This window comes from Colius striatus, chromosome 17 (assembly GCF_028858725.1).
Source record: "Colius striatus isolate bColStr4 chromosome 17, bColStr4.1.hap1, whole genome shotgun sequence".
Taxonomy (NCBI): domain Eukaryota; kingdom Metazoa; phylum Chordata; class Aves; order Coliiformes; family Coliidae; genus Colius; species Colius striatus.
Genome location: NC_084775.1, coordinates 7,177,821 through 7,202,725, shown reverse-complemented (window position 1 = coordinate 7,202,725; position 24,905 = coordinate 7,177,821). Strand labels below are relative to the sequence as shown.

At 41.2% G+C, this 24,905-nt stretch overlaps 2 protein-coding genes across 2 annotated transcripts; both read left to right on the top strand.

The window, feature by feature from the left end:
- The first annotated feature begins 1,420 nt into the window (after window positions 1–1,420).
- On the top strand, window positions 1,421–10,248 carry LOC104563311 (solute carrier family 2, facilitated glucose transporter member 11). The gene is made up of 12 exons (XM_062009794.1): window positions 1,421–1,516; window positions 2,466–2,626; window positions 3,784–3,908; window positions 4,796–4,925; window positions 5,886–6,034; window positions 6,791–6,978; window positions 7,865–7,975; window positions 8,639–8,740; window positions 9,117–9,192; window positions 9,526–9,653; window positions 9,803–9,910; window positions 10,204–10,248. Exons 1-12 carry the CDS (start codon window positions 1,421–1,423, stop codon window positions 10,246–10,248), a joined length of 1,419 nt encoding a protein of 472 aa, XP_061865778.1.
- A 4,505-nt stretch (window positions 10,249–14,753) lies between these two features.
- Window positions 14,754–23,071, top strand: LOC104563309 (solute carrier family 2, facilitated glucose transporter member 11). Its single transcript, XM_010209714.2, has 12 exons — window positions 14,754–14,777; window positions 15,713–15,811; window positions 16,400–16,560; window positions 17,390–17,514; window positions 17,866–17,995; window positions 18,556–18,704; window positions 19,061–19,248; window positions 19,697–19,807; window positions 20,315–20,416; window positions 21,330–21,405; window positions 22,400–22,527; window positions 22,865–23,071. The coding sequence occupies exons 1-12, from the start codon at window positions 14,754–14,756 to the stop codon at window positions 23,069–23,071; spliced, it is 1,500 nt and encodes a 499-aa protein (XP_010208016.1).
- The last annotated feature ends 1,834 nt before the right edge of the window (window positions 23,072–24,905 follow it).

Sequence of the window (24,905 nt, the reverse complement as noted above, 5' to 3'; positions counted from 1 at the left end):
TTTCAATGTGATAACTGATTACTCATCCTATGACTTGAGGAGTCCAAGCCAGTTCACTCTAGTTTGCACCAGTCCCTGGACTTTGGTTTCCATTAGTGCCTTTTTAATAGTTCTTTACTTATCCCCTGCAGCTCTTCCTGTCTGTCAGCTCTTGCAGGAGCTTCTCTCCTTAGTGACCTGGCACAGAGGCACAGCTTGCTAAAATTATCTGCAGTTTCATCAGTAACCAACAAAATAATGACAAACCAAATAGCAAGAATTTCATGACAAACCCAAGGGAGTGCAAACACTGATAAAGAATGAAATGACATGTTGAAATATTATCTCAGGCTCCTCTTTCTCTATATATAGAGCAACTTTTTTCAAAGTAATGAAAGAAAGTGTCGGGAAAGACCTACTCTGCAAGTGGAGATCACTATCTTTGCATGCAAGTTGGTATATGTTTATCTTTTTTCCCACACAGATTTTTTGTGCTTAGAATAGGGTTTACTGGTTTTGTTGCTGATGAAGAGTTTTGTGCTGATGTGTGTCATTTTTTGTAGTATGAGGGATAGTAGGGGTGTCTAGTTGTAAAGACTGTAAATCTCATTTCTTCCTAGTGCTTTGACAAATACAAGATTGTTGTCATTTAATATATGAATGTGCCAAACACCAATTTGATTCAGAGCTGACTCCTTTGAAGCCAATAATGTTGCAACATGGATAAATTTGATGCCTATTCAAACAATGACATTTATCTGATTAGAAAGCAGCTTGTAAATGTTTAGCTGTCATTGTTCAGCATTGCCCTTGAATATCACCAGTTCTAGAGACAGAAGTACAGCATCATGTCACCGTTACTGGGGAGAATATCACTAGGACAGTCAGTAAGAGGACAGTGAGAGTAGGAAGGATGAGGTATACATATATTGCAGTACTATACTGTGCAGGGATTCTTAAGCCTCAGTTCTCAGGAAGAGTGAATAAACTATGAAACCAGGAATGTCCCCAAATATTTATCTAGTCTCAGTGAAGTTACTGAGCATAATATTAATTTAGGTGTGATAACAAGTGGGAAAGGAGGAGGAGGAAGGACAAACAGATGGAAATTGTGCACATAATGTTGGCATATTGCACCACACTTCCATAACTAGTTATCCTACTAGTTATGAAGGCCAAAGCTGAAGACAGAAGCACTGAAGTGTGTAACTGCATTCTGGGAGCCAGCTATGAGCTTTGTCTCTCCTCAATTTTTTCCCTGTTATGTGCTTTAGCAGCTGTGGTTTTCTGTTGCACTCTGTGCTGGCTCCTTGGGCTGGGAGGAGGTAGGTGCATGGCACAGCTCAAGCTGTTAGAGTTCCAGGAGGTAAAACAAGACCGCTGGGGGCATGTCTGAACAGCTGTGCCAGCCTTTTTTGCTGTTTTTATTTCATGGCAGAAAATGAGCTACAATCTCTTCCTCATGGCCCTTGTCCTGGGCATTGGTGGAGGTTTCCAATATGGGCTGCAGATTTCCATCATCAATTCTCCTGCTGAGGTATGTATAGATAGCTCAAAAATTGGAGCCACCAGCATGGGTTTCGGTGTTCTCATGGTTTCCAGCCTCTATATGCAATCACTTCCTTTTTCACTTCTCCTCTCAAACTAGACTAAGAGTAGCTGCTAATGCTTTTGTGTTTCATGAGGGTTTAACTTCTGTCTGGTGTGACAGAACTAGGAAAAGGAAGGATGAGTGGTATCTATAAAATCAGCCATTTTCCCCTTCCTGAGTTGGATTGCTCACAGGACATTCTCCTCTTTCCTGTGCTCAGGGAGTCCTCTGTACCACGTGCTTAGCCACTAGGTCTATCTGACTTACTGTAAAGGGAAATAGAACAGGGAAGGTCTATAGCTCCAGAGCTGAGTCAGCACTGATTCATGGGCTGGAAAATTAGGAGACATGTGCTTCATCCTGAATGGTGCCAAGGACATCAAGATCATACTATTACCATGCTGGGAATCCTCATCAAGAATGAGAGTGTCATGGAGGTTATGAACAGTAAGTCAGAGACACTCTACAATGGGCCACATCAAGGGACAAATCCTGATCTCACTAAAGTCAGTTGAAGTCAAACCTAGATTTGACCCAAGGCATCAGACAAGATGTGGCAGGTGGGCAAGAGAGACAGATAGACAAGGGTGAATGATGGGGAAAACTAGGTAACAAAACAATCAGGGCTAGCACCTAAAAAGAAGACCAATCTGATAACCTCGTAGTGGCACTCACAGTTAATATTAAATATTGATGTATTGATTCATTGATTTATTCATTGCACCTAGTTCCTAAAATGTTAACTCCAAGGATTTTTATTCAGTGGGACTAAGATTTCAATCAAGGTGTCAAACGTATCAAAAAGGCCAGCAAGAAGATAAAAGGAGTGAAAAAGAGGTGCAATTACACAAAAACATGTTGATTGAGTCCACTGGGTTTTGTTTTTCTTTTAAAGTACATCAAAAGCTTCATTCGTGAGACCTGGCTGAGGAGATATGGCTCTGCTCTCAGTGAAGAGACGGTGACTTTGATGTGGTCCTTTGTTGTGTCCATTTACAGCATTGGTGGGCTTCTGGGGTCCTTATCTGCTGGATATTTGTCTGTTAGATTTGGAAGGTAGGAATAATGATTATTTTAGTTTTTCTGTTTACACTCACAACTACAAAAATAAGTTACTGTGTCTTGGGAGAAGCACTGCTTGTAAAGTGTCATGGAGACAGCCCAGAGCTGGCTCAGATGAAGGATTAGTTCAGTGAAGAAATGCAATAGCAAAATCTGACAATGAAAATTATACCCCCTTATAAATTCCAAAACTAATCTAGGCCAGAGAAATTACATGAGGAGTCCATGCTCAAAAGGCCTGTTCTTCAGTGAAGATATTGGTTCCACTAAAGGCATTAAAAAGCTTCAGCTAGCTTATCAGTCCATGACGAAGTTTCCCATTGTTATTTCCCATTTATTTCACTGCAGCTGATCTTAGAAGCTGTCACAGAGCCTTTAAGCATAGTACAATTCATGCCACTTCTGTCAGGCTGGGAATGACCCAAAACTGAGAGCAGTGGCTGAAGACTGTACTGCCATATAGCGAGATCTAGACAGGATTGAGAGTTGGGCAGAGAGAAATCTCATGAAGTTCACTAAGGGCAAGTGTAGAATCCTGCACCTGGGGAAGAACAACCCCATGTATCAGAACAGGCTGGGGACTGACCTGCTGGAGACCAGCTCTGGGAGTGGGAGCAGCTCCACAAAGAGGGATCTGGGGTCTCCAGCTCAAGAGAGAGAGGGAACTGCTGGAGAGAGGCCAGCACGGGGCCACCAAGATGATCAGGGGACTGGAACATCTCTCTGACAAGGAAAGGCTGCAGGAACTGGGGCTGTTTAGACTGGAGAAGAGAAGGCTGAGAGCAGACCTTATCAACACTTTTAAGTTCCTGAAAGGTGGTTGTCAGGAGGATGGGATGACACTTTTTCTGTAGCGGCCAGTGAAAGGACAAGGGGTAATGGGCACAAGCTGGAACACAAAAAGTTCCACTTGAACATCAGGAAAAACTTTGGTGTTGAGCCTGGCCCAGGCTGTCCTGGGAGGGTGTGGAGTCTCCTTCTTGGGAGGTTTCCAAACCCACCTGGACACGTTCCTGTGCCCCCTGATCAAGGGGAACCTACTTTAGCAGGGGGTTGGACGATGAGGTCTGGAGGGCCCTTCCAGTCACCATTCTGGGATTCTATCATTCTGTGACAATATTTATGCTCACATTAATTTAAATGAATTACAGGAAAAAGAGCATGCTGATTGCCAATATTCCTGCTCTGCTGAGTGCAGCTCTGATGGGACTCAGCCGGCTGTGTGGATCATATGAGATGATCGTTGCTGGAAGATTATTTTCTGGAGTGTGTGGAGGTAAATTAGCATTCTTATCCATGGTATTAAATAGTTGGAAAAGCAGGGACTGAGTATCACAAGCGTTTACCAGGCTTAGTATATAGGTCTCATATTTTTACTACACTATGCAGAGGGCCTGATTGCTGAATGCATTTTTAACTAAATAAGAAAGCACAAACATTATTAAATTAACCATGTGTGATACCTGCATTTCTCATTCTTTTATCTTTACATCCAATCCATATAAGAAATGCTGCCAACTTATGACAAAGCCAAAACATGTAATACTTCAGAGGAGCGTGCCAAATTGACAGAAAGCTGACCTCTTCTTGTTCTTGTTGCCGCTCATTGTGGCTAATACTGCTTTCTATTTTGCAGACAAGGGAAGGATTTTCAAGCTGGGCAGTTCTAATTTCCAGATGCCTTAAAAGGTTACATTCTGTCAGTGTTTTTGACCCCTGAGCAGTTGAGGAATGATAATACTAACCAGGAAAAAAACCAAACCACCTTGAGGGAGGATAAATATTAATTCACTGAGCAAATGGAATATATAGCATTTGGTAACTTCAAGCACAAAATAAGGCACACAGCAGCCTGAGCAGACACTGAAATATTTATTCTGAGATTAAAGGGAGCAACAGCAATCCTGTATATATGGCTGTAGGAAACATTGTAGAGAAGGTCAACCTGTTGAAGAACAGATGTCCCATACTTGACAAGAGCAATATGTAGCAATGACAAGGCCACACTACTAGGAATATGGTTCCTGTCAAGCAGACACTTATTCAGCATGGTTAAAGAAGTCCTTCAGAGTCTAACACTATATGCTGTGCCTGTTATGGTCCCCTCCAAAACACCAAACCTATGCAAGTTTGAATTGTCCTAACAGTCATTTGTCACCACAGGTTTAGCTCTGAATGTCCACATCATGTATGCTGGGGAAAGTGCCCCACGGAAGCTCCGTGGGTTGATTGCAATAACAGCTTCTACTGCCATTGGTGTTGGAAAGTTTGCAGGATTTGCTCTGGGTCTCAGGTAAGGGAGTCTGAGACTTATGTAATTTATTCTGTTATGAAACTATATGCATATGTCAGTGCAAGCCTATGGATAGGCCAATCAACAACTATTTCTAGATATCTTTTCAGGGTACCCTAGGCAGTGAATTAGCTTGGCTCAAATTCCTGACTGAAGTGAATGGGAAACAGAAATCATACAAAATATTTAATCCTGAAGAATGATGTTGCTTCTGAGCACAGAAAGATCAAAATACAGGGAAATCTTTAACAGTTTTCAATAAGTTTGAAATAAATCCATCTTTTGTAAGAACTGACCTTTCCTTTCTATTTTTTAGAAGGAATGGGGAATATCAGATCCATCAAACCTTCTTGAAAATACAAACTGGCACATTCACTCATCAAACACCCACACAAAATCAGAATCCTATGGGGGATTCATTCCTCCCAACACAGGTTCCTTCTGCTTGCCCTGTGCCAAGGATGATCCATCCCATTCCCGGGGCATGTGTCTACCTGACCACAGTAAGCTTAAAGCTGCAGGAAACCCATCACTGCTGTTTGGGGCAATCAGTGCCGGGCTGATAACATGTAGATCCTGTCTTAAGTGTAACTTGAGACTCTTTGAAACGGAAGCAAAGGGATCAGCCACCACAGGTTCTTTCTTCAGCACTTGTGCTGGGACACTATCCCTGTGGGCCCTCAGCTGTTGCAGGAGGATGCAGCTAGCCTTGCTGCACTCACCACTGAGCAGCAGGTGACAACACTGTGTAACTCGTGCTGCAGGCAGCAGCACACTGCCCTCTCCTCCCACCTCCCATTGCAGTTTTCATTTTTCTGGTCTGGGAAATCTGAGACTGCTGGGTGAAAAATGCCAGGACACACAGCAGGGCTGTGAGACCACCACTCTGTAACTGTGGGTGCTCACATGGCCTGCACACATGGTTGCTCAACTGCTCTCACTCTGATGGTTTTATTTCAGAGAACTTCTTGGAGTAGAAGCTCTCTGGCCTATTCTCTTGGCAGCCAATGCACTTCCCGCCCTTGTTCAGCTTCTCATCCTCCCCTTCTTCCCAGACTCTCCCCGCTACCTGCTCATTGACAAAAAAGACAAGGAGGGGTGCATTAAAGGTAAGGAAATGGGCCACAAAGTATTAATTTTATCAAAAAGTGGGAAAAAGACACTTGGTCTTTTGGCTCTGAAACCATCTTCAGCTTTAATGAAAGACAGCCTCTTCTGTTTTGAAATTAGTGATCTCCAGGCACTAGTATTCCCATTGCCCTTTGCCAGGATCTTCCAAGGGTTACACAGACCTTGTACTTCCATCAGTACAGATTCTGCCCTGAACAGTCATGGTGTGGATGTGGTAACTTCTGGCTCTGTGCAAGAAAGGGATGCTCTTTACTGTTATGGCCATACCCATAAGCATTCTGCTTCTGCAGTAACCCTAACAGCAACTACTGGCAGAAACAGAGACACAGCCATTGTGGGGTTTTAACTATCAAGACAGAGAAGTCTTTGGATGTAGACTTATTTTTGAATGTAGAAGTAATTTTTCCTTGTCTGTTTTAGTGTGTGCATTAGAACTGCAACTTTAGCAGGACGGTATCTGGGGAAAGATTGGTAAGAATTTAGGTGTGATTTACATTGAAACACTGTAAGCAGCTATTGGACAAAGGTGAGGTCATGATTAAGATCTATGGGCAAAAATATATAGCAATGAACTGGATCTGTGTCTAATCTGAACCCAGATTTCCAGGAAGTTCACACAAGCAAAGACCTCAAAGTTCAAGTAAGACACTCTGCAAAGCAGGAAGTAATCCTCTAGATTCTTGTCTGTGCTGGTGAACTTGGTCCAGGAGTCTTCTCTCTTCCTCTCTATCCAGCTGTGAAGCAGCTCTGGGGGGACAGTGACCATATGGCTGAAATAGATGACATGATGGCAGAGAAAGAAGCCATCTGTGGGGAGAACGCCAAGAGTGTTTGTGACCTCTTTCGTGACAAAGCTGTCCGCTGGCAGTTCATCACTCTCTTCCTTGTCTCATCATGCATGCAGTTAATTGGTGTCAATGTGGTATGTGTGTTACTTTGCTTTCTAGATTTTTTAGAGTTTATAGGAAAAAAGCAAGTTCTGCAAGGAGAAGTAAAATGCTGACTGCAACAGCAGCTGTGAGTGAGGAGGGGATCTGTTGTTACTGTCATTATCATATTTTCCCAGAGAAGTTTGGGACCTGGTATAGGTCAAGAAATGTATTTTAACAAGGCTCATCTGAAGGGCTCTCTGTGGATTACCCTGTGATGATATGACAATGGAAAAGAAAAGTAAAAAAAAAAAAGAAAAAAAGTAAAGAACAACATAACCTCCTCTGGCTCTCTGAACTCCAGCATGCACTGCCCAACATTGTTCAGCCAGTTCAGTACAAACTGCGGGAAGTTTGTTGTGCACACTGGCAGTTCATTTCTATACCATTATATTTTTTGGTTTCTTTGTAAGTCCTTTAACTTTTTACTTTCTCAAATTATAGACAATTAAAAGATCCCAGTAATATTACTGATATATATTCTACGGGCATGAACCTGTGTGTTCTGTTGACCAGCAAATTAAACATGAGCCAACAATGGGCCCTCATGGTTAAGATAGCCAATGGTATCCTCAGACGCATTAGAAGTGTGATCAACAGATTGGGGGAAGTTGTTTTCCCCCTGCTGAGGCCACATCTGGAGTCCTGTGTCCAGTTCTGGGCTCCCCAGTTCAAGACAGACAGGGAACTGCTGGAGAGAGTCCAGCACAGGGCTACCAAGATGATCAGGGGACTGGAGCATCTCTCTGAGGAGGAAAGGCTTTGGAACCTGGGGCTGTTTAGCCTGGAGAAGAGAAGGCCGATGCTTCAAAATACCCAAAGGATGGGTGTCGAGAAGATCACATTGGTACAACTATCACACATTTCTTCTCTTTACAGGTTTACTTTTATGCATATAACGTCTTTATAAAGGCTGGAATCTCTCCTGCTCAAACGCACTATGTCTCCCTGGGAGTTGGGCTCACTGAGATCCTCTGCACAGTTTTGTGTGTAAGTGGCTCTTAATCTGAATTTCATTCTACTGTAGTATGTGGTTCATGTCAGTCTTTAGAAATGGAGCTTCAGGAATCAAGCTTCTACAACAAATTAACCATAGTACTCTGCACTGATCACACAAAATCACCTCCATATACCCTGAAAACATTTACATTTGTATTCATTCATTTATACTCAGTTTCTGAGAGGACAGGAGAGTCTTTCCTTCAAAATCATGACCCAGCCTGAGCCAGTTTGGAGTCTGGAACTGAAACTTGGGAGCCCCAGTTCCTCCCTGTGGGAAGGGCAGGTGACAATTTGTGCATCCACTTGTCACGAGGACTCATAACTGTAGGGTTTATGGCAATTAACACTGCAAGCATTTCCACTTTGTTGTCCTCCCTGGCTACACTTTGCCTGCAGAATGCCACCTCAGAATCCCCCTGCCCAGGCGATGCACTCTGCAGCTTTACATCTCCCTACCTCTCCCAACTTGTCCCTTCAGCTTCTGTTCTTGCCCAGTCCCCTCAGATGCCTTAACTCACCCTCACAGAGGAATTACCACATCTCAGTCCCCAACTCTCCAGAAATCCCCCGCCTGGCCAGTGAAGGCAGCTAGCTCATGCCTGCCTTTAAGGTCTATCCTTTGGAGCTGACAGTGTACTGTCCTGGTTGCAGGGTTTCCTAATTGAGCGAGCAGGGAGGAAGTCTCTGCTGTGGAAAAGCTACAGTGTTATGGCCTTGGCTTTAGGGCTCCTCACAGTCACTCTTTCTCTACAGGTAAGTCCCTACTTATAAATTAGAGCTGTGTCTTCATCTTTTATTTTATGGCAGGTATCATTACTTTTTCCTTGCCTCCAAACCATTTTTTAGTGGGAGTAGATGTATTTTGAGGGCTAATCATGATATTAACAGAAGTCTGTTCCCAGCCACATACCTGAAGATTAAAGCCAATAGCTTTACATAACCACGATCACTGCCAGGACTATAACCTTGTGAAGTCTCTGGAAGCAGATGGTGAAGTATGGTTTCCAGTTTCTGGAAACAGATGGATGTTTAATATTGACAAATTTAGCAGTGATGAATGTTTCTAATGGAGCTGGATAAATAATTTGTTTTATTTCTGATTTTATTTGCTTTTCATTTCCTACCATAGGATTCCTTTTCTTGGGCACCATACTGCTCTGTTGCACTCATCTTTATTTTCATCATGAGCTTTGGCATTGGGCCAGGTTGGTATTTTCTGTTGGAATGGTTTCACATACTCATCCCTTCCTCACTGCAGCCTTTAGAAGAGATCCCAGGCATAGCTGTTCCAGAGTTAGCAGGAATCTCTACTCCTGACTGAGCACAGGGGTAGATGTTATCCTCCATCCTGTGGTAAGAGGTAAAACTTCATTTCATATTGCATTCCTACATGCTTTCTTCCTGAAGAACCATGCAGCACCTCAAACACTTCCAGGTCAGTGAAAAACGTGAACTCACATGGCACTATGAAGTGTGAGTTACAGAAACATCTTGAAAAAATTCTAAACTAATTTCTAAATTTCAACTATTTTTTTCAGCTGCAGTGTTATGCCCCTTGCCTACAGAAATATTTATTCAGTCATACAGACCAGCTGCTTATGTTTTTAATGGTATTACAAACTGGACCCAACTCTTCATCCTTGGACTTTTGTTCCCTTTCATTGTGGTAAGCAAAGCAGAGTGTCCTGTTTTAGTTCAGAGAAGATCAGACCCTTCTTGAACCTTTGTTTTTTCAGTTCTTCATGCAAAGGACAGAGCCCAAACTAATTGCAGTTATAATGGCCTCTTTCTTTTTAACCATATACCTAGTGAAAGTGTAGCAAAACCCCAAAATGCTGCTCACTGTACACAAAGTTAGACTGTGACACTGGCAAACACAGAAGCAGTGCCAGAGGCACTAACACTGTCAGATATCATCTGAATGTCATGGGGAACTCTCTTCTTTTCCTCCTTTGTCCTGTACATGCATCTGCTTTGAGGCTAATGTGGAAACTGGCAGGCCCAGAGAACTCACCCAGCACTAGTTAATAGCAGGAACATAAAGCCTTTGCAGTTTTGGACTGTGCAAGGAGGGACAGAGCTAACACACTATGTACCTTCCCCAATCTAGCACTGACTGAGAAGGATAGAGCAGAAAGGAAAAGTAACTGAACCTCAGCAGTTCTCAAGCAATAACATTAAATGTCTGCTAAGCATATAAGTTTCCTCTTTAAAAGAGGAGAGTTAGTTCATCTTACCACTCAATGACATTCCCCAGGTAGCAGCAAGCAGGATTTACATCCATCAACTGAGTCCCTGACTAAGTTTCTTAGTAAATCCAAAACCAGAACTCCATATCATAAGAGAAAGAAAACTAGATCTATTTATATGAACACATATTTGCCTCTTTATTTTCCTACAGGAAGGTCTTGGTAGTTTCTCTTTCATCATTTTCCTGATATACTGTCTATCCATGGCTATCTTTGTCTTCCGGGTGATGCCAGAAACCAAAGGAAAGACCATGCTGCAAGTCATGGAGGAGTTCAACCGCCTGAACTACCGTGGAAATAATAAACAGACCACCCTACAGCAGAGTAACTGCTCAGTGATGACTGTCACTAGACTTTAATAACAATCTCTCCCCTCCATATTTTGCTCTTTTATTACTGTAGTGCCCAGAAGCCTCACTAATCAAAAGAGAATCCACTGCTCCACAAACAGCACAAATTTGTATTTTAAAAAGAATCACCTGCAGTGCAGGGTGCAGGGTGAACTTGGTGGCTCTCTCCAACTGCTGAAATATAAGCTGAATTATGTCCTCTTCAGAAAAAAAAATAAACATAGTGTATAAAAAAAGAGAGATCTTTGTCAGTCCCTGTAAGTTAGTAGCTATGTAAACTGAAAACACAAGATTTACTATTTCTCTTACCAAAACCAGGACTCAACAGTTATTGGAGGAAGTGAGTGTGGAGGGTTCAGATGTACAACACACTTGTGAAACTGAGAGAAAAAGAACTTTCATGATGAAATTATCTGCTCCTATAACAAGTCAGTGCCACAGAGCTTTCCCAGAGAAGGAACTTGAGCCCAGATGAGAAGAAGTGTTTAGCTCTTCAGTTTGGTGAAAGAAGAGCACTTTGCCTATCAGTAGACAGAATTGGTACACAACGTTTCCACCCCTTACGATTAGACCTGAGAGCAAGTTCATGGTACAAGGGCAACCCGGACTTTCTTGATGCGCTTATGATCACATTTCTGTGACCAGCAGCATGGTCTTCATCTTTTTAGGGGTTTTGCAGTGGAGGGGAAGCAGGGGCAGGGAGTCATTGTTACATCTGAAGAAGAAAGGTGTAAAGAAGGTATAAGGTCCTGATGTAAAGGAGATGCTATGCCAGAGAAGCAGCCAAGCATAACCTGCCACCTCAAGCCAAACCTTTCTTGGTAATCAGGTATGTTGCCTACATTTTTCAGGCTGTTCTATTAGGACAATCAGGGACAGATCAGCAATGAAAGAAAGCATGAGTGAAGAAAGTAGAGCTGCAAAAAATCATGAGTGGGCTAATCCACAGTGTGCAGTTTTTCCTTCTTCATTAGCAATGGCTATGTAGCATTTCTTCAGCCTGGAGTTACTGCATGTCAGAGAGAAGAAATACCATGCAGTGGGACCGAATTCCCAAGATTAACTGGTACTAATGAGACAAAAAAGAGCAATTCCTCTCATGTTTTGTAGTTTACTAATAAGGAAATAAAAAAGTGGTGACTAGGAAAACACGTCCTACTGATCATGCCTGGATTTGGGTTTCATTGATTGAAGAGTCAGGGACAGAGGAGAGCTCATCCTCTAGGAATGTGTTGTTGGGGTCTCCAGTGAGGAAGTTTTTATTGTCTCACAAGACACTAAAACCTCATTTCCTTACATATATCTTTTTACAACATGATCTTGGCCGGCATGCCTGACCTCTTCCCTTTTTCCCTCCTACTAGCAAAAAATATCTGCAAGAGGGAAAGCATGATAAATCATTAACACTGCCATAAACTGTCATGGATGGCAAATAAAGGTTAAACAAGTACTTGTGAATCTGTAGTGTATCTATTTGATTTCCAGGGTTATACAAGCGCAACATGTGGCAACAAAATCCCTCCAAGCCAAGGATACTGGGTGAGCTATGTACTGGGTCTGGAATAAGCACATTTCTTGCAGTATTCAAATCCTAGGTGGGAAGATTCATCCTGTCCTCTTCTTTAGGAAAATAAATAAGAACTATACTAGGCATTTAAGTCTTGTTTTTTCCATATTACTGAACAAAAGTATGAGGCCAGATAGAAACAAGACAGCTGCATGAGTATTCTGGGAGAAATACAAACAATTGGAGGATCAGGGCTGTGCAGGGACTGTTTGATCAATCTGATGGTAAAATCTGGCCACAGATTTTAAACACAGAGTGTTTAAAAACCCCTCCAGAAAGACCCAAGAGTAGTCATGTGTGTCTTTCCTTTCAGCAGCCAAGCTTCTCATCCTCAGCTCAAAGAAGGAATCCTCCTTTCCCCTTTGATTCATTCAGGCTCATCTGCTCTCAGCCCATGGCCCCACTCTTAAGGTGCCTGAACACTGCTGTTCTGTCTAGCAAAATGTTTTGCCATTAGTCTGTCAGAAACCCTTTGAGAGGGAAAAGAAAAATAAAAATGGACTTGCAAGGTTCAGTACACCATGAAGAAGTCTGGAAACAGATATGATGTTCAAATTTGATACAGCAAACAGAAGAAGTCTAAAGGAAAGTCGAAATGAGAGATATAGCAGAAGACAGGAGTAATCATGTCAAAAGTAGATTTTAGTGTGTCCTGACAGAAAGCAAGAAGTAGCACTTGTACAAGTATCTCATTAAACTTTTCTGCCACAGGGGTTGGGAGCAACAAAAGTTTACAAGAATTCAAAGAGGATCTAAGTAGATGCGTGGAAAGAGTAAATATAAAGACACTATACTGACACTATACTGACAAAGTCCCAGGGCTGCACATTCCTAGGGCCTGGAAGATGCACAGGAAAAACATCACTGCACACTTGTAGTTGTTACGCTTTTGTCTACAACTACTACTTGTGATTGATAGCTCTGGGAGACTCTGCTGGACACAGTTCTGGTCTGATCCTAGAAGATAAAGTGGGTGGTGGTGTTAAGAGAGGTCAGAGACAGCTGTACAATCTGGCTACAGTCATCTCTGTGACAGTAAAATCTTTGGCTGAGGAGAGAGCAGTTGTCAATGCTGAAGTGACCAGAGATTGAGAGAAGCAGTAAAAGAAACCCCAAGTAAAGACAGGCATCTTTCTGGCAGTTATTGAAGAGAAAGGTAGATTCTGAGATGTTTTAGAAATGGAAGTTATAATATATTTAAGAAGTCTGTGCTGAGAGGGGAAGGAATGAAATGCACGACCATGGCTGATGTGGAAATGATGAAGATTTCATAAGCAATGAAAATGGAATGATGCCAGTCTCGGGCCAGCCAGGATCAGGGTGACGCACTGAAACACACTAAAGCCACTCAGGATTGCTGAAGGGGGAGCATAGCCATGAGCAAGGGCTGCTCTGCTGTATGCAAGCCCCCAATTTATTGTCAAAGTTACATAACATCTGTTTTTGTTTTTACATCCTGCTGACGTTCAGGCTTTGCCCGTTTTCCACTCTCACGCTGCTGCTTCTCATACTCGCAACTGGGCATTCTATGACATTATCTCACTCACCAGCAGTCACTCCCATACTCTGAAGCTCAGTTTACAGTTTTTGCCAATTACCAGTTCTTTATTCCCACAGAATGAGGAGAAAGAAGAATTCAGCTTGAATTATTTCACCGTACACTGTTGCACTGATGTGCAACAAGACAGCCATACAGAGGGTTTTGAAAGAGAACTTTACTGGCACATCCAGCAGGAGAAAGGTCAAGCTGTGACTCAGCAAGCTTTCTCTACGCTGCAGGGCACATGGCCCAGGGGACCGCGTGACACTGTTGTCAGTTGTTGTAACATGAAAAGCAAACTGCAGGAGGAATGCCAGTGCTACCACCATGCCCCTGAACAAAGCTTCTGTTGCCTTCAGAACCATAATCCCACTTTCCTGCCTCCCACTTTGCCACTAACCATAAATCTTTGTAGAACAGAGTGAACTATGTTGTACCCAGGGTAATGCAAAATGTTACATGTAATGCATAGAAGCCTGAAGGAAATCAGAAGTAACTCACACTCCTTGTAAATAGCCAAGAATACAGCTGATTCAAAATATATTTTTTTAAGGTTAAAAGTACTTAAAATCCATTTTCAAGCCAGAACAGAATGGGCATCCCATTCTGGCACACCGTAGGACACCTTCATCATTACAGAGATGTAAGAGTGAGGCTTCTGAGTGGTTCTGGAAACAGTGTGACCCTCTGTGAAGAACTGGGTGTTAGTAAGGACCCAACATGACAATATTCAGATACTTAGCACCATCAGACTTCTCATACAACAGGCACACACAGTTGCTTTAGCTGTGCAAGTAAGAGGGAGCATTCCCAATACACAAAGGATAAACATTTGCCAATGGTGTAATCAGCTTGACATATCTGGGTCTTTGAATAATTAAACCAGCAAGAAGAGTCCCTGACCAGTGTTGGAGGAGGACACAATTCTCTAAAAGCCACATAGTTAGAATTTAACTTCTGTGCTATGATCCCAGCTTCTTATAATCTAAGTGTAGAAACCAACTCTCTCATCTGGCAGGCTTGACAAGGGCTCTCAGAGCAGGCAGGTTTTCAAGGGAAAATGGCTGGTTTCCTCTCAGACCTGGTGAGTATCTAACTTCTCGTCTTCTAGCTCTACTCACTAACAGCAGCATGATCTTTGAAGATTACAGCAAAGTGAATTGAGCAGTCTTTCCTGTAACAGAAACAACCAACAGAGCACACGCCTGGGACAACACCGATTTAGCAATAGGACTGACTACACAACATCTCCAGAAAATACATTAGAAATACAAAAGAGTGAGAGTTTAAAAGAGGATTTGGAAAACATGGAAAGAATAGGTGTTTTGAGGAAGATAGGGAAAATAGCAGTAAGAAGACAAAACAGGAAAAACCTTCCCACTCCACTGCCCTGTACTGTCCAAGATATTTGAGGATACTCATTGTTTAGACTGTGTGCTGACCAAATACCTGAAAACCTGCTTTTTGGCCTGAAAACACACATGCGTGTGAAAAGTCCTCTAAAATCCAGTGTATATTACGGGAACACAGCATTTTAAATCAGAGTCATTCAAGTAGGGAGTCTAAAAATGCAGTTTCCTATGAGGATAATACAAGCAAAACATAAAAGAAGTGTTTGAAGGAGACAGACTCGAATAATCTCTGGATACTGGTGAACAATGTCTCTGAGGAGGCAAAGTTGAAGGAAAAAAGGGATTACTAGTACAAAAGCAAAGACAAACCACCTGAACAAGGCTTTTATGATTTTTTTTTTTTTATTTCTGTGGCTAGCAGAACCAATAGAGTTAGAGATTGCATCTCTTCAGGCTGCTGATAACCAGGACAGGAACATAGAAAGAACAGCAGCTTTGCAGTTTAACAATTTCCCATAAATTTTCTGTGATTATTGAACAATTCAAAATGAGTCTTTGCATTTTAAAGGCTTCTAAATGTGAAGATATAAGATCTCATAAATTATCTCATGGTCTGAAAGTCATGCTGGTATCAGAAACTTAGGATGTGTTTCATTGCCTTTGGCAGGTTCAATATCGGAAGCTTTTTCTAATGATTATGGTGCTAGGAATTGGTGGAACCCACCTATCTGGTTTTCAAATGTCTGTGATGAATTATGCTTCTCCGGTAAGCAAAGCATTCATAAAACCATATCTACAGATGTTCTTCGTGGGACTAGGCCTTACACTTTGAAGATGCTTTAAAAAATCTGTTAGTGTTGCCATGTGAGTTTGTTCCCAGCTCTTTCCAAAGTCATACTGTCCACTGTCAAAGGACTATATGGGTTTGCATGATTGTTAGGACCTGTGCTACAAAGACAACTTCTCACAAAATTGTGTGGAAACAACACATTAAAATATGCTCCTTAAAGATTATGCCATGGAGAAAAGGACTAAAAACTATCTGACTGAGTCTCAGCCTTCAGTTCAGCCCTTTTTATATTCACTATCTGAAACAAGAACATTTGCACTTCACTAAAATCAATAAAAGTTCCCAACAGTTTGCTGTAGGAGAGCCAGGATTCGACAGACTAAAGAACAGAATTGATTTGGAAAAAAATTCTTATACTATTAGGTGCTGTAAGAGGAAATACCAACTCTAAGTTGCAAACAAGTGTCCCCTGGTCATGCTTTTAGTTCTTTCAAGCTGTAAATTCAATGAAGAACTATTGTGATTAGTGCCTCAGAGGAATTAAAATCTCTTTTTCTGTCCCAGTACATTCAGAAGTTTATCAATGAAACTTGGCTGGAGCGATATGGTTCTGTGCTACACCAGGAGACACTCACATTGTTGTGGTCCTTCATCGTATCCATGTACTGCATAGGTGGAATGATAGGATGTCTGTGTAGTGGGTACCTGACTGCAAAATATGGAAAGTAAGTATATTTCCCAACAGCTGGCTAATCAGGGCTGCAACAAGGGAAGCACTGAAATAGTATTCACCTAATATCATGGATATCAGCATTCTCAATGACCTGTTCTGGTGCTGAATTGACTTAGCATGTAACACTACATCCAAGTACATTAGAGAGACAAGAATATGTGACTATTTCTGATTCCCTTTTGGTGTGACATAATTCCTGTGTATTTGCTGAAATTTCATTAAAAAAAATTCTCTGAAATTTCTTTATTGAGCAATAACGTCACAGGGAGTGCAACAACACTGCAGTAGTGCAGAAAGGGATAGATGTTCTGTAGGGAAAAGACTTTTTTTGTTTGCTTTTTTCAATTGATAGTAGTTTTTAAAAAAATCATGCTGGTTCATTCTTCTGTAAGAATAATTGCAGTTTCAGCAAAGATAAGCTCTTTGAGAGTCTTTGAGAGTAGCCATAAGGACAAAACCAGAACTAAAGAAGCTGGATTTGCCTTGTTCTGGGATCATGTGCAGTGTTTGTGATGGGAGCCTCACCCACAGAAAAGATGTGAAAAAGACCATTCCTTATTCCTTGTCAGTATTTATTCTGTAGGAATTTCCTTCAGCCTCATGGTGTGCTCACATAGTATCAGCACGGAAAAGAGGAATCTAGCTTCTCCCTTTCCACTCCCCTACAAAGGCATCATGCCTTCTCATGGTGAGATATGGGTGTCTATAAGCATTGGATTTAAATATGGCATGTCTGTAAATTCAGAGGAGAACAGGCAGACATTAGTCAAAGATGAAAAAGTAATACATGGATCATACCCATATGTCTTTTGCTGTTGCAGGAAGAACTGTCTGCTGTTCAACGACGTGGTCCTAATAATAGCCACGCTGCATACTGGCTTGAGCAGAAGAGCCAGGTCTTTTGAGATGATCCTGATTGGGCGCTTCCTCGAGGGCATCGGTGCTGGTAGGACTCCCAACTAGTCCATGTTAATGTGACTTCTTCGGGGTGGATACAGAAATCTTTCTGCTGGGAGTACCCTGGCATGCACACTAACTCCAGTGGAACAAGGAATAGAGTGGGAAAAGGTAAGATGAGCTGACCTTTGCCTTCAAGAGGTCTTGTTTAGAGACAGGTCTGATGGATTAGCTAAACACCTTGCTTAAAATAAAAGGTACAGGCTGTTATTGTGGAGCATATATAACAAACAGTTCAGAAGAGAGAGGAGAGAGCTACCTTCAGCTGAAGGTGAAATGAAAATGGATCATTTCTCTTGCTTTCTACAGTTTTAGCTGTCTCTTTTCCCCTTCACCTCAGGAATACATATGAATGCCCATGTTCAGTATGCTGGAGAGATCTCACCTAAGAAGTTGCGTGGATTTGTAAATGTGACTACCTCTGTGTTTCTTGCACTGGGAAAAGCTGTAGCAAGGATTCTTGGATTACGGTACTTCTCATACTATTTATTTGTCTTCTGTGTGGTAGGGAAGTTTTGTTCTCCTAGATTTAGAAATGGATACACACTAAAGCTGGGGTTTTACTTTGCTTAACTACAGCTGTCAAAAAGGATGCATCCACCCCATACCAGTCACTGACGTTTCCATGTCATTCACTGCAGAGAAAAGGCCCTTCTCTTGAGAAGGGATGAATCCATCTCTGGAGGTGCAGTCTCTCTGCTGAAGTTAACAAGAGAAGACTGTATGTTAGTAATTTCTTGATAACCTCATGCAGAATTGCAGTATTGGTTCAGATGGCTGTTATGGGAATACTTAAACGCCACTGATCTTTAGAAAGCATTCAAATTACAAGAAAAATCTCACTCTTGCAGTAGAAATAAAGTATGTCTATTTTTCTTCCCCAGCCTAAACATCTTCTATTTCAATTCAACTTTTCAAGTTCTGTATGTATATTGTGTGTCTTTAGCTGGTCTAAGATCTAAACAATATCAAACTGGTTACAGACTGTAATTTTACTGGACTAAAAACAGACTTTAATGTGCTTTCATAGAGATCTTTTAGGAACTGAAGAGATGTGGAATGTGCTATTGTCCTTCTCTGGGCTGGTGGCATTGATTCAACTGGTCTGTTTGCCATTCTTTCCTGAGTCTCCTCCCTATCTCTTGATGCAAAAAGGAAACAAAGCTGGTTGCTTGAAAGGTAAAATAAAACTTAAGTTGATTAATTTGTTAAACCTTAACTCTTGGGAAAGAGAAGCTAATAGATAGAATCAGCTTTTCGATTAGCTAGCTATAGATTTGTTGATAATGACATGATTTAAGTCCTCCAGACTAAGTGGAGTCATCAGAAATATTCAAATACTAGAGCAAGTTGAAAGCCATTTTCCAGGGAAGTCTCAGCATGTTCCAATAAGCAACATCTAGTTCTTTGCTCGATGACCAATGAATCAAAGTATGGACTGAACTGCAAATGTTTAATGTCATTAAAAGTTGAAAGACATAGTACTCTGTGTGCATCAGATGATGGAGAGCCATACTTCATTCTGTCTCTTCTAGCCATGAAGCAGCTCTGGGGAGAAGGGAATTATCAGACAGAACTTGATGACATGATGAAGGAAAAAGCTGTAACAAAAGGCACCAAAATCATGAATGTCCTAGAGGTGCTCAAAGAACCATCTGTGTATCCACAGCTGAGTATCATGCTTATCCTCTTACTGGGTCTACAGCTCTGTGGCCTGAGTGCAGTTGAGTATACCCTAGTTCTATGCTTACATCTACTATTAAGTAACCAAAGCACCAACTAATCACTGACAGGCTCTGCTGCCAGGAAAATGGTGCCCAGTCCATCAAGGACCTTGCAGATAAGCAGTTTCTGCTTAGCAACTAGAAAAGGGCAACAGAATCCACTGTTTGTATGACAATGTATAGTTTGTTCAGGTTACCTGCTTTTCTTTTTCTTCATGCCCTTTCTTGTCCCTTTCCTTTTCCTCTTTGCCAAAACATGTCTCCCATGCCTTAAAGGCAGTATGCTCAATTTTTTTTTCAAATTCTTTTTCTTCATCTCCATTAATTTCCTGACTTTCCACCTGCTACTTTTGCAGTGATGGCAAACTGAGTTCAAAGTGATACTGGATAAGCACATATAATATACATTGTCTATGCTTCATTTTGAAACTGTTTTTTATTTTCCAGATCACCTTTTACACCTCAGAAATTTTTGAGACGGCCAACCTGCATGAAAGCATAATCCCATACGTATCTCTAGGAGTTGCGCTCTCTGAGTTCATCTCTGTCATCTTCTGTGTAAGTTAAACCTTTCTGGGGCTTTAAGAGTCAAACTCATGAGACTTCAATCCAATCTTCCTTAAAGAAAATGAATCTTCTTATGAAGTAAAGAATTTTTCTGTGGTACTGCATAGATGTGAAAAGTGGTTGTTACCATCTGCTACAAATTTGTCCCACCTTTCTTCCCATCTTCATTCTCCATAATTGCTTATAAAAATCCCTGTCTTATTAATACAGATAGAATTGAAATGTCACTAAGATATAAATATTTATACTTATTTCCATATATTTGTGTAAGTTTCCATTGATTAGAGCACGTATGAAGAAGTAGCTGCAATGCTGGGCAGTAATGGTAATTCATAGTAAAAGGCTAGAAGGAATTCAACAAAATAATAAACTTGGTATGAATAAAATTTGTGTTCTCTAAAATAAAAAAAAGTCAAGAAGAATGCCTGATTTATTGGCTGGCTGACAGTTGGATTTTGTTATGCTCCCACTGATTTGCAACTCTTTTCTACTCTTCAGAGCTCCATTATCGACCGATTTGGACGCCGAATTCTTCTGTGGGGTGGTTTTTTGCTGATGGCACTGATACTGGTGTTCCTTCAAATAAGCCTTCTACTGAGTGTAAGCAAATGTCTCTCTGGGAGTGGACCTGCATCAGAAATCCTTGTGCAGGACAGCAGATAGTCAGCCTTAGCTATCATGTCCAAAATAGCAGGTCAGAATTTCATCTGAATACAACTCATAGTCCCTTATGCAAGGCTTTTTTTGTCCTGTCTTCCCTTGTAGTTCATCTTTTTTAATCAGGCTTTCAAACAGCCAGTGAAAAATATTTTGTAAAACCTTGGCCTGGCATAGCTTTCCTCCAGCCCTCTGCCTGCTTGACCTCTCCTAACCTCACTTGTGTCTTGTTCTGCTATCCTTTAAATCTCTGGACAAGCATATTTACTGTCATCTTCCCTGTCCCATGCCTCCTGCAGCAGAAGCAATGTGTACTGACCCTTCCAACAAGCACCAATTTCCACTCTTGATAAAAGTGATCCAGCTACATAATGCAGCTCCCTAGCTACTTTCAGCCAGGATGGTGGAAAGTAGTGAGGATGCCGGTGTCATGGCTGCAGCAGTACAAGTGTTTTGCACTGCATTGCAATCTTGGTCTCAGCCCACAAACTTTCATGTTATTTCTGGTTCACAGGCATCTTCTGGTTCAGAAGAGATTTAAACATTTCTCTGAAATTGTCTAATTCAATAATTAGGTTAAATCATAGCAATTTTGCCCATGCTACAATTAGCTTGGAATTTTTTACTTGTTTTTCAGGCCAGGGTGCAGCTCAGCTCACCTCTGTAAATATGACACTGCAGGGTACTTTTGGCTTTCCACTGTATTAAGAAAGATAAGTAGTTGTAGTGAGCATCTATTACAGAGCTCGGCATTGTGGGCTTTTTCATAAATATTGCTCCTCCTATACATTTGGATCAGCCATCTAAAGCCATAACATTAATTTTTGTTCTCTTCCCTCCTTTTGCCTTTGTCTAGGATCAGTTCCTCTGGATGCGTTACTGCAGTGTTATTTTCATCTTTTTATTCATCATTGCCTATGGAATAGGGCCAGGTGAGTACAACAATAAAAGCAAGAACTGGAAATCTTGCATCACATGGATATGTACATGTATACTTCCACGAATGTATGGAAGAAGTAGACTGTGTGGACATGTCTTTGAAAATCAACAGCTTAGTTTGCACTGAAATAGGGGGAGGATTCACAGTTTTTGATGAACTAATGAGCCAAGAAACTATTTAACAATTTCATTGAAACAAATAGGGATCCTGTTTCCTCTTACTGGATTACAGGCCCAAGCCAAAAAAATACTTTTAATCAATCCACTAAGACTGATTTTGGAGGGTGTCAGTGCTGCTTAGTGCATATAGGCTCAACAGATTCATCTCTGGATTTGCCTAAGGGCAGAGGCAGCCTCTTCTAAAAAATCAGAGTTTTCTCAACTCAGCTGTAAAATCCTGCTCTATTAAGGACTGATACATGATAGCATGCATAGTTCATCTAGCATTGCTCTATCCTTTCTCATCCTCTCTTAATGTCACTCTGAATCAACTACATCGGCAATGCCAGAAGCAAAGTTGGAGCTATCAGGACCTCATTTGCCTGAGACCAATATTTACTCTTAAAGTTCCCTGAGTAAACACTACTTAGTACAGTCTTCCAATTCAAATGGTAGCCTTTATTATTGTAAAGGCTATATATAAAGACCATAAACATCTTGAAAACCTAATGGAAATCCCATGGTAGCAGAATCCAGGTGTCTCCTATGGGCAATGGAGAGAAATAGACCATTAAGGCCATTCATCTCTGTATTTTATACATATAAGGGGGATATAAACTGCACTTCAGAGTTGTCCATCTCTCTCCATGGACCATAAGAGAAGTCTATAGGGGAATTCAGATAGACATGGCTGCTCTGCTCAAATTTAGATGATCTCTCAGTAGCCTGACTTACTATGACTGTGTTTGACCAGTGATTTAATTTCACTCTGAGGAAAATGATTCCCTACAGTAATGTTTGTATTGTTTTTTTATGGCTTTTCCTCAGCTGGAGCTGTTGCATCTGTCATGAATGAAATCTTCACCCTCTCAACAAGGTCCTCTGCTTTTGTAATTGGTGGAATGGTCATCTGGCTAGGCCTCACTTTCACTGGAATGATTTTCCCCTTTGCTGTTGTATGTAATTTGATTCAAATCTTCTCTTTATCAATTTAAAGTGATTTTCCAGACTGGTCTGTATGGGGGGGATAGGATGGCATGTCTTGTAGATGACCAAAGCTCTGAATCCCTTATTGTTACTGGCCTGTGGAGGACATTTATTTTAAAAGCCCCACTCCCTTAGACTTCAGACATCATCTGTTGCCTCAAGAATAAATTATAAAGATCAAGAAATATTCTTTCTGTAAAATCAAATCATTCCTCACGCCACTGGGACAAATTGGCACTTTTCAAGAATCTACAGTGACAAGTGTTGTCAGGGAAATAACTCTTTTTATTCCATTTTCATCTCCAGATGCTTCTTGGTCCCTTTTGCTTCCTCATCTTTATTGTTGCCCTGGTCATTTCAGTGGTTCTCATCTACCTGTTTGTCCCAGAAACAAAAGGGAAGTCAATCTCTGAGATCACAGAAGAAATCAGAACACGCCAATTCAGGAAGAAATGTCATCATACTGTGGAGAAGAATGTTAGAAAAGAAAAGATATTCTGTACCAAGCTCTGATTGGCCACCATAAGCAACTTCCACTGACAAAATGTCCTGTCTCAGAATCAAACTGAAAGCTAAACGTTAAGTGGACTTCTCTCAGTAAAATGTAATCCAAAAAGTAATTCTCAAATAGCTTGTCATTCATCCAAGTTTTATATTCATCTTTGCTTTTCATGGTGAGAGACAATGGCTCCTTCCTAGAACAGCTCTGTAGCAGGAAGATAGCAACTACAGACATTTCTCAGAACTGACACATGGAGATAATTTTCAGTCCTTCTCTGTTGCTGTCATTGTGAAGAGGCAGGATTCATCTCTATGTTTGTTACTTTGCTCAGGGTTAAGCAGGATGAAGAGAGGATGAAATATAAACATAGTTCTTGCAAACAGTTTTCATGTCATGTCTTTATGATATCACACTATTTTAAAGGCTATAGTATTGATCATGAACACTGTACATGAACAAATACCTGGTATAACAACAAAGAGGACTCAATTTGTTCTATCAAAGTGGACATCAAGTAACTGTATGGTTTGATTGTCTTTATAATGACTGCCAGGGATCAGCCCCAAACCTGTGGCATTTGGTACAGAAGAACTTTCATCCACATCCTCTTGAGCAAACTGATTGCACCCTCCATGCATATCAGTTGTTGTAAAATCTGGACCAAGTTTCTGTAGTGTAAGCAGTGCTTTCAGATCTATTCCAGATACCTCATGGATGGCACAAGGATTAACAAATGTACAGGAAGTGCTGAAAGCTGGGGAGAGACCTGGTGTGAGACAGGGAGTAAGACACTTTGAGAGAGTGCTGAGAGAGCAGACACTTTGAAAATTCAGTCCATTTTATAAATAATAACCAGTCCAAAACAAGTCTGGAAACTCTGACAGCCAATGTCTGCTGTGCTTTGGCCGAGAACACACTGCACTCTACCAGTACACATCAGCAAATTGTACATTGTATCACAGAGCTGATTTGCTCCACAGCACCTACACCCTGCTGCTGTTCAAGAGCTGTTAACCCTGATGACCACTGCAGCATTTAACCACTTCCCTCCCCAAACTCTTCTGCCATCATATAGGACAATCAATTTGTTCATTTTCTGTCACATTCACAGACAGTACACCATGCCTCCTCTTTAGTAGGTCCATAACTCTTTCTTTCTGCAGTTTAACCATTCATACTGATCATTATTGTGCTGGAGCACTGAGTCAGTGCTGAGTTTTAGGGAGTTTTCTATTGAAAAGAAAAAATAAAATAATGCACTTGCTACTTCTGAAGGAAAAGCCCCAGAAGAAGCTCTGATATTAAAGGGCCAGCGAATGTTCCAGCAACTGAAGCCTGGGTTAGATTTTATATTTGATCTGGTCTCGTTTCCTGTATCAAAATAGGGAGCATTATGCTGCAAAATGTTTTCATTCAGAGGGACCTCTCCTGTTGAGTCATTGAAACATTAAATCCATCTGTTCTAAGCACTGTACAATTGCTGCAAAAAACATCATTCAAAAGAAATCATACAAAGTCAATAATCATCTCAGTGTCAGATGGCTACTTATGCAGAAAATGCAGAAAAGGCAAGACAGAAAACACTTCCTCAGTCTAACAATCCCACCTGCCTGGGATCAGCCGTTCTTTCAATATAAGGTAGGAAAACTTTGAGAAGCAGTGAGTACTACAGCTGGCAGTATTGGCTGTTAATATCAAGCTTTCAGAAGAACTGAGAGGTTGTCTGTTGCAATTACAACACATATGTTAGAAACTATTTTCAAAATAATAGGGTGGACAGTGGATAATCCTGCTGATTTTGTCACTGTAAAAATCAGACCTAACGTTTAAAATGAAAAATCCAAA